The following is a 9,408-nucleotide window of genomic DNA, read 5'->3' as shown; positions in this document are numbered from 1 at the left end:
GACCCCAACACATTCCAGACTGCATCAATGGCTCTTTAACTGAACATTCCTAACTCTCACAAAGTTTTTTTTTTTCTTTAGGAATTTTATTTTTCATGTACTTTTTAATGGCAAAGATGGCCTCTAGGTCAAGAAAATTTCTTCTTATTTTTGACCTTGAGAGTCTAAGAGCTTGACTTTTAATTCAGTGTTTTTTAAACAACTGGAACCTGCTGAGACCCATTATTTTGCTGTCACTGGTGTTCTGACAGCATTTTCACATCATGGCGGACCACCTGCTTCTAAAGCCATCTCATTGTTTCTTTGGGAAGAAAGTCACAAGCATTTCTTAAAAAGAAAGTCCACACTCTACTTGGAAATGGAAACTAAAAGACAGTGAAAGAGGACAGAAAGACTTCCTGTTTGTTTCATCTTCATTGATGAAAACTGCTGTATAAAAATTCAGTGTACCATTATGAAAGGCTGTAAAATATTTGGAAACTCCAACATGAAAACATCTCCATTAGTAAGTGGGTTTATTGACATAACTGAACATAACAATGTATAACATTTATTCATTTCCCACTGAAAGACTTTCCAGTGAAAGTGTTTTTACATGGATTCAGGCATTAACCATTTTCAGTGATTTTTGCAGTTGAAAGGGTAGGTGGTGGGAAGAATCAGAGGTCTGTTTCAGACTTTCAAAGGGACTCACTTTGTTACATTGCTGGGTAAAAAAAGCAAGAGCTAAGAAATGCAACTGCTCTCTGAATGAAAAAGCTAGGAGCACAAAAGGTGCAAGATAACCACAAGGTTTGCAAATAAGAGCAAATTCCACTTCTCCCAAGGCTCAGAATCTGAAGCAAGCCCCAGCCACAAACTAAGAATGACAGTCTATTTCCTGTGGTTTATTAAGTTTGGGCCCCACAGATAAGACTGCCAGAAAAGCAGCTGTACTTTAAGTGGTCTGGACATTTACTCATCTGAACATAAACAAAGATCAGTTCATTTAAATCCCTGTGTTCCTACTCAGCTGTTGGGACAAGGCAGGCCTGGTTCAGTGGAGACGAAACGGAAAAGGGGTGAAGCGGGGTTGAAGGACCTCTGGAATATGACAGATTCCCTGAGTCTTCAGGACCCTCGGGGGCTTAAGGCCCTAAACAGAAAATTCACTGTTAGCCTTAGCACCTTTGCAGTGGTTTGCCCAGCACCCTGCCGCCAATGAATCTGTAACCACGATGAATATAACCATCTTGTACATCTTCTAAGTGACTGTGTTTAGACCACACACAAAATTATTCATGTAAACCAAAGCACTACATCTAGTGATAAACATCTACTTCATAAATATCAAGGAATGAAAGTATCCCAAAGAGTTGAAAACAACTGAACAAATAAAGACTAACCCTAAGCTTAAAACAAAAACATTTTAAAAAAATACTGCAGTTATCAACTAAAAGGTAAGTTTTAATAACATGGGGGGAAAAAAACCACTGGGTAGTGGAGGGATTAATTTGCAAAATATATAATTATTTCACAGTGAGGTTTAAGTATTCCTAACAATCTTCTGGTTTTAGTAGAAACATACAACCACTGATGTACATTTTTTTCACACCCCCCCACTCTTTCATATAAGACAATAATGTGATCAAACATTACACTATCAATTGCAAGTCACCTTTTGCTCACCTCCTATCAGGAAATTACCTTGATCACTTAACTGTGCAGTTCAAGAGAAGTATGGCACAGTCAACTGCGTGTTACTGATAAAAACATGAGAAGTACCACATCACATTTATTCCAACCTGGACAGGTCATCAGAGATGTGGTAAAGTGAACTAGAACGATGGCATTCTCTATGGGGTCATCAGTTATGCACACCTTACATTCTTTATGGAGTCTGGCATTGAAATTTCCTTTTCCACATGTAAGTTTAAAAAATAAAATTAAAAAAGCCACAGGAGCAACCCCGACAGAGAAGTCTTGCATGCAGCCTCCTCCTGAGAAACTTTGTAATCTTAGTTAACCCGAAGGTCAGCAAATGTTTTCGTGGTGTTAATGTTAAAAGGAAAATAGTTGAACTGCCCTGCTCAACTAAAACGGTCCTTGAGTTTACTGGTCAGTTTGTTAAATGTCAGAAATCTTCACATTTTTGAAAAAAAAAAAAAAAAAGTAGCATCTCTAATTATTTAAACATTAAGTTATCCTGAACGTTCTATCAGTCAACAAGAGTTCCTCCAAGAGTATGTTAAACTTCACCACCAGTTTACAACATCACCCTTCTTGGCAGAGACCACCAGACCAGTGGAGTCAATTGCCAAGCTACCTTTGTAATGGTAATACGTTCTTTTTTTCCTTAAATAGAAACTCCAACCAACAAAAACACAAGCATCCAATTCTTTCATGGCCACGTATGGGGCAACGAGCACCCTTTTCTACCCCAAAGGCCAGACTACTGCATTAAAAAAGTCCATTCTCACAGCTGCACCAGCGTAGAAAAGAAGGCTTCCAGTCTCTTGACCCGTCCACCATCCATTTGTCCCTTATTCTTGGTCTTGACCACCAACACCAACCATTTACTTCATGAGCAAGCCTCGGGATTTGGGGGGTGGTGCAGATTCAGCTGCTATCTGTCTTCTTTGGCCCTTCTGGCAAATGCACAAAAGGGAGAAAAGAGAAGGTCTGATAAAAAGAGATCTTCCCCTGAGGTGGGTTGCTGGGGCCCGCGGATAGGCGGCTCCCCAGGGCCAAGGAGATAGTCTCCACATGCCCTGGAGGCCCTGGGTCTACCTAGTCGGCAAATCGCTGCAGGAGATGGTCCTCCCGCCGGAGGCTGCCGCCTGCGCCGCCGCCCCCGCTGTCCATGAAGCGGTCGCACGGGAACTCGATGAGGTCCGCTTCGCTGAGCGCGCACACGGTGGTGCGCGGCCGGTGCGACTGGAAGCCAGAGAAGTCGGCGGACACGCCAGTGCCCATGGAGCGCAGAGGTCGTCGGGTAGAGTACATGTGGCGAACGTGGACGGGAGCCCCGCTCTTTCGCCTGGCCCGCAGCTTCCTCCGCAGCCAGCGCGACGCCCAGGCCGCCAAGGCCAGGAGGACCAGCAGCGCGTTGGCGGCCAGCAGGGCCAAGGTTAGCAGTTGGTAGTCAACACCGCCCTGGCTCCCAGGCTCTGGCAGGGTGACCAGCCCCGCGCAGTGGTCGCGGGGAGCCACCGGGCAGACCCGACCACCGAGCACGCCCTCCACACACACCAGATAGGGGGTGTCTCCGCGCAGCTCGCGCAGCGTGGCCGAGTCGCTGCGCTCGGGCAGGTAGACGAAGCGGTGGAATTTAGGCTGCTGGCCAAAGCGGTCGAAGAGCAGGCGGAAGCGCGCGCCGCCCAGCGGCCTTGGGCTGCGGTGCTCGCGCACAGCCCAGCGTACCGAGGCGCTGTCGGCGCCCACTGCCTCCACCGTCAGGTTGCACAGGATAAACTTGTTGAAGTCACATGGGTCGGATACCAGCGGCGGCAGGCCGACCCCGCCGTCGGACTGGGCGGCGCTCTCCTGCTGCTGCGCCGCTAGGCGCTGTTTCGCCGCGCGCTGCCAGGGGTCGCCGGCTGGCGCATAGGAGAGCGTGGCTGTCTGGGTTGGTTCCGCGGGGTCAGGATCCGACGGAGTCGGACGTGCCCGCTCAGGCTTCTCGAGTAGGTCCAGCGGGTGTGGTGCCGTACCTGCGGCAGCAGCGGCGTTGGAACCCGGCTGCTGGAGGCCCGGGCCCCGCCGACTCAGCCTTAGGGCGCTGCGGTTACCCAAAAGCTCCCTGGCTGCTCCATCCCAGGCCATCCCTGGCAGAAATCGACTCCGCTGCTGTGGCTGTGGCTGCGGTAGCAGCTCCTCCGCGAGGGCACCTGCAGGGGGCGCCACCTCCTCCCCTGGAGCTGTGGGTAGGGGCCGCCGCTTGTTGTCGGCAATCGGGGGAACCGAGGACGCGGGATCTGTGCAAGACCCGTTCTGCAGTTGCTGGTCATCCAGGTAATCCAGGTACTTGCCCCGCAGGGCCGGAGGGTGGCGACACTGCACGAAAACGGTGAGGAGCCGGCCCTGTGAGTGCCAGTCGCCCATCCAGCGCTTCAGACCCCGCAGCCGGCAGTCACAGGTCCAGCCATTGCCGTCTAGATCCAGCCGGTAGAGGGCCGGGCTGGCCGCGAAGATGTCCCCGGAGAGGGCGCTGAGCGCGTTGTCGCGTAAACTGAGCTCGCGCAGCCGGCCCAGGCGGCCAAAGACAGTGGGGTGCAAAGTGGACAGCTCATTGCCGCTCAGGTCCAGCGCCTCCAGGCTATGCAGAGGTTCCAGCAGTGCCACAGGCAGCTGGCTCAGCCGATTGCCCTCCAGGCGCAGCTCGCGTAAGGCCTCTAACCCCCAAAATGCCTCGGGCGCGAGGTGCGTGAGCTGATTGCCCCTGAGTGAGAGTAGGCCGAGGCGCGACAGGTGCTGGAAGACGCGCGGCCCGAGGTGCTGCAGGCTGTTGGCCGAGAGGATGAGGGTGGAGAGGGAGCGCAGCGGTGCGAAGGTGGCCGCATGGCGTAGGGAGGGCTGCAGCTCATTGGCAGAGAGGTTGAGAAAGCGCAGCTTCCCCAGTTGGGCGAAGGCGTTCTTGCCCAGAAAGCGGATCCGGTTGGACTCCAGATGTAGGTAGAGCAAGTTGCCCAAGGGGGCAAATACGGCATCCGGCAGCGCCCCCAGGGCATTCCCATCCAGTCGCAGCTTGACCAGGCTCTCCAGGCCCTCGAAGGAACCGCGGCTGAGGCGACCGATCTCGTTCCCGTTGGCGTAGAGGATGCGCAGCTTGCGCAGCGGGGCCAGGGTGCCCGGGGCGAGCGCCTGCAAGAGATTGTTGCCCAGGTAGAGCTCCTCCAGCCGCGAGAGCTTCTCGAAGGTCTTGGGGTGCAGCGAGCGAATCTGGTTGTACTGCAGGTCCAGCCGTCTGAGCTGCCCCAGGCGGTGAAAGTCGAAGGCCGTGATGTTGGTTATGAAGTTGCCTCCGAGGCTGTAGGTGAGCACGTCCTGTGGGCTCGGTAGCGAGCTGGTCTTGGGCACGGCGCGGAGTCCTCTGTTGGTGCACAGGAGGTGCTGGGGGTGCTGGCAGTCGCAGCGCTCCGGACACACCGGCTGGGCCCACGGCGGGAGCGCAAGGCAGCCGCACACCACGAGCAGGAAGCGCACGGCGCGGGCAGCCTCCATCGCCGCCCGCCCTGCGTGCTGCGGCCGGATCGTCCTCTTGGCCCGCCGGCTCTGTGTCTCCTCTGCATTCCCCTTGGCCTGGCCAGAGTCGCTAAATGGCCTCTTTCGGACTTCGCAGTGCTGTCCAGCCCCTCCTCCGCCCTTTGTCCGGTGGCTGGCCCGGGTCTCTGCAGGCGGGCTTTGCCGGGCCAAGTCAGGCGGCGCAGGGCGCTCTGCGAGCTCCGGGTGCTACTTGTTGCATTTCTGCCGAAAACTGTTTCTCCGGGTGCGCGTCGGGGTGGGGGTGGGGGGGGGGGACGGAGGGAGGGAGCAAGACCTGAGCTTTTTGTTTGCAGCTTGAGTCCGGAGAGCTGGATTCCCTGGCACGGATTCTCCCTGCCGAGCGGATTCCCCAGCTGCAGGCGGGAGCCCTTCCAAGAGCTCCTCCGGGCGCGGCTTGGCTGCTGCGCCCCGGCGGCTTAGCCCCAGCAGCCCGCGCCTCCTCGCTCCGGGTGCGGGAGCGGTAGCGCAACCTCGGTGGAACAGCCCCGGGAGGAGCTGGGGGTGTGCAGGCTGCGTCCGGAAGGGACCCAAGTCGGCGAGTGGAGAGCAAACCGGGCGGAAATTCGTTCTTCCCACACTCTGCCCCCGGGGATGCAGGCGGAGAAAAAGGAGACGGCGGAGGGAGGACAGACCCGGGCAGGGGGAGGAGGAAACGCTAAGTGGCTCCACGTCTGGTCAACGCTAGCCGGGGACGCCAAGTGAGAAAAGTAGGGATTAAAAACAGCTGTACGGGTCGAACACGCCGGACTGGGGGCGGGGATGGATTACCGGGGGAGCAAACGGGATTTGCAGACAGAAACCTTTTTATTTTAGACTAGCACACTAGTCTCTTCGAAGCAGTGGGCGCGCGGCTCGTCTTACTCATTTTTAAGACACTTGCTCTTCCAGGTGGACCTTGCAAGAAGTTCAGGCAGCACGGAATCCGCCAGCTACCTCCGGGAAGTTTGGGGAGCACAAGGCTGTCTACCAAGAGCCGCCGGTGGGCCACTGTCGGAAGTGGCTAGGTTGCGTGTTTGGGTTTTTGACATCCTTGTACTGGTGGCCGACAGTCCAGGAGAGGCACCGCCCACCTTTTAGGGATCTGAACAGAGTAGCTGCTTTGCCTTGCTGTAGGCAAGAACGTGAAGAAACCTCAGAACTGGTTCTACCACCGTGAAAGTGTCTTGTCACATTTTGGTGATTTAGTCCCATTAATTCTCCTGTAGTCTTAGAGCCCTTGGGGAAAGCCCTGCACGTGTGTGTGTGTGTGTGTGTGTGTGTGTGTGTGTGTGTGTATTAACCTTCACAGACCCTCTGGTTTCTCCTACAGCTGGGCCCTCCCCCTTTATGCCTGGGCTTGCAGCAATCTTCAAAGTGTTTTGGCCCCCGGTTTTTCAGACCTGATTTGGTTGGGGAAGTCTGAACATTTATTATCCATGGGGAGTGGAGTATTTATTAATGGCTCCATTCAGGGCAGCCTCCACTGAGAATGAGAAGGGCAAGGAAGAGCTGTTAATTACTGTTTGTTCCTGAAAGCTATCCCTTATCTTCATCCCAGGGTGTTCAGAAAAAAACGATTTTAAGGACCTACTGTATGGAAAATTAAAGCAGACGTATCTTCACTTAAAGAGGCTGACAATCTAGTAAGGGGGACAAGACAGGAAAGATTAAATAAGAAACTAAGGCTGTAGAATGAGAAAGCTGCTGAGATACAGGTGATTTTGAATAATTCCAGTGTTGATGGTGATTAATTGCCTCATTTAGCAACTCATGCAGGCAAGTGAATTTATAGAAAGATGAGACCATTGGCAGCGTAGTCAGTGAGGAGTTATGGATGAGCAGAGACCAGAGAGATGGCATTGGAAAACGGAAGGTAGGTAGGTAGCAAAATGTCCATTCAGGGCACAGTGAGCAGGGAAAGTTTGCTTCTATTTGTTGTGAGATTTCTAGTAAAAGATGAACTTGAGGAAGTAAAAAGTGTCTTTCTGAACAAGATGAAAGATGAAGTTGGCCAGGTGGTTTGGTATTTGGGGTTTTAGTTCTCATGAGAATCCTCTGAAATCTTTTAGTTCTTGACTCCAGTCCTCCTTATGAAGGTCTGGTACCCTAGAGGGTAAGGCCCGAGCTTGAACCATGTAGAATAAGTTCTCCTAATCTGGGCCCCAGAAGCTTCTAGGAGGGCCTCAATCCTTGCTGGCAATAGAAGTCACTCGACTTTTCAGAGGGAAAAAAACTAAGAAGCTGCTAGCTTTCCCGTTGAGCCACTACCTGGGATGCAGCTGTAGCAGCATCTACTTTTGAGTCCCCAGCCTGGGGATAACAGCCTTCTGAGCAGGAAAGAGGTCAGAGACTGAGAGGTGTGATGTGGAAGAAGCAGCAGCAGAAATCAGACCCTCCTTTTCTTCTCCTGACTCTTCCAGGAAAATATCCAGAGTGAATGCTACTCATTACAGTATTGTTGGGCTTCCTGGTGGATGATAAAGAGTCCTCCTGCCATACAGGGGACCTGGGTTCGAGCCTGGGTTGGGAAGATCCCTTGGAGGAAGGCATAGCAACCCACTCCAGTATTCTTGCCTGGAGAATCCCATAGACAGAGGAGCGTGGCAGGCTACAGTCCATGGGGTCTCAGAGTTGGACATGACTGAGCAACTAAGCACAGCACAGCACAGCACAAAGGCGGACAGCAGGGTCATTCCCCCAGAGGCCACTGCAGTTTGGACTAATCACTTACTCAACAGAGAATGGCTTTCCTTTATATTTAGATGCCTCTAAGTGAGTTGTCCTGGAGAAGGAAATAGCAACCCACTCCAGTATTCTTGCCTGGAAAATTCCATGGACAGAGGAGCGTGGTGGGCTATAGTCCATGGGGTCACAAAGAGTCGAACACAACTGAGTGACTAACACTTAAGTAAGTTGTACAAAGTTATCAGAGTCTTGCTGTGAGGTGCCAAGTTGTCACTTCAGTCATGTCTGACTCTTTGCAACCCTGTGGACTGTAGCCCACCAGGCTTCTCTGTCCATGGGATTCTCCAGGCAAGAGTACTGGAGTGGGTTGCTGTCAGACCCCTGCATATGTTCAGTATTTTTTATTGCCCAGTGCTTAATATTTCTACCAGTAGTCCTGGATTACAGATAGAAATAATATCATCTGTGGTTTCATGTCAAAGGACAACTGGTTTTCCATAGCATTCTGTTTTCTTGAAGTAACCCATCTGCCCCTTGTAGTTAATATTGTTTAAAATAGATATAGTGTGCCAAATTTCAAGTGACTAGAAAGTTTCTGATAGGTGTCCCTAGTACCGTCAATCTAATTTCAGTAAGGGTAAAATTTTGAAATCTGCAGATGAAGTGTGTGTGTGAGTGAGTGAGTGTGTGTGTGTGTATGGGTACATATACGTTCTTTATGAAGAAGCATGATTGCCAACTTTTTAAGAAATGCTTCCTTTTTTAAGGCATGTAACCTGAGGTCAGCTTAACAAATGAATGAGATTAAAAACTGCAAAGCACACAAATGTGATATCTGTACGTGCCCCCAGTGGTCTCCATGTCTGCGATGCTACATGTTCAAGTGTTTGATTTATTTTCAGACCATCTGTCTCTACCAGGAGTTAAAATTTTACTTGAATTCTTTAGTACTTAGAGCCTCTGGTAGTGAAGAGCTATAAAAGCAACTCCATATTGCTGTTGGTGATCAGGCAAGATGTATTTAGTGAGAATTTAGCATGTGTCAAATCGCAGGATGAGCCGTGGGAATGCAGTGCTGATAAGACACAGGGCCAGACCTCAGGGTGCAGCAATTTGGGAGGGTGGAGAGGCTGCTGGGTGGGGAGCAATTGCAGTGCCAGGTGCTAAGAGCTGTGGGAGCCCTGAGGAGGAGCACCTGGCTGGACTGAGGGCTTGAGGAAGCCTTTCAGAGGAGGTAAGTGCCGAGTACTACCTGCGTGATGGCTAGCAGGGAAGGAGGAGGCAAAACCTGGGGACCAGTGCCAGAGAGTGACTTAGAAATCTCCAAATCTTCTGTCTAAATCTTTGTTGGTGAAATTCTTTTGACAGCTGTGTGGGTTTTTTTGTTGTTGTTGCTGCTGTTTGTTTTTTAAACCTTTTATTTATTTTTATTTTTTAAATACGTTTTTGATGTGGACCATTTTTAAAGTCTTCACTGAATTTGTTGCAGTATTGCTTCTG

General features: G+C 51.4%; 1 protein-coding gene across 1 annotated transcript; it reads right to left on the bottom strand.

Moving 5' to 3' along the window:
- Nucleotides 1-498: 498 nt before the first annotated feature.
- On the bottom strand, nt 499-5,784 carry TRIL (TLR4 interactor with leucine rich repeats). Its single transcript, XM_006057200.4, has one exon. The coding sequence runs from the start codon at nt 5,200-5,202 to the stop codon at nt 2,770-2,772; it is 2,433 nt and encodes an 810-aa protein (XP_006057262.2). The 5' UTR covers nt 5,203-5,784; the 3' UTR covers nt 499-2,769.
- Between the last annotated feature and the right edge of the window lie 3,624 nt (nt 5,785-9,408).

This window comes from Bubalus bubalis, chromosome 8 (genome assembly GCF_019923935.1).
Source record: "Bubalus bubalis isolate 160015118507 breed Murrah chromosome 8, NDDB_SH_1, whole genome shotgun sequence".
Classification (NCBI taxonomy): Eukaryota; Metazoa; Chordata; class Mammalia; order Artiodactyla; family Bovidae; genus Bubalus; species Bubalus bubalis.
The sequence above is the reverse complement of the archived record's forward strand: the minus strand, read 5'-3'. Positions and strand labels throughout refer to the sequence as shown.

Coding starts and splice junctions, on each gene's coding strand:
- TRIL (XM_006057200.4), bottom strand. CDS start 5,202: ATGGAGGCTGCCCGCGCCGTGCGCTTCCTGCTCGTGGTGTGCGGCTGC.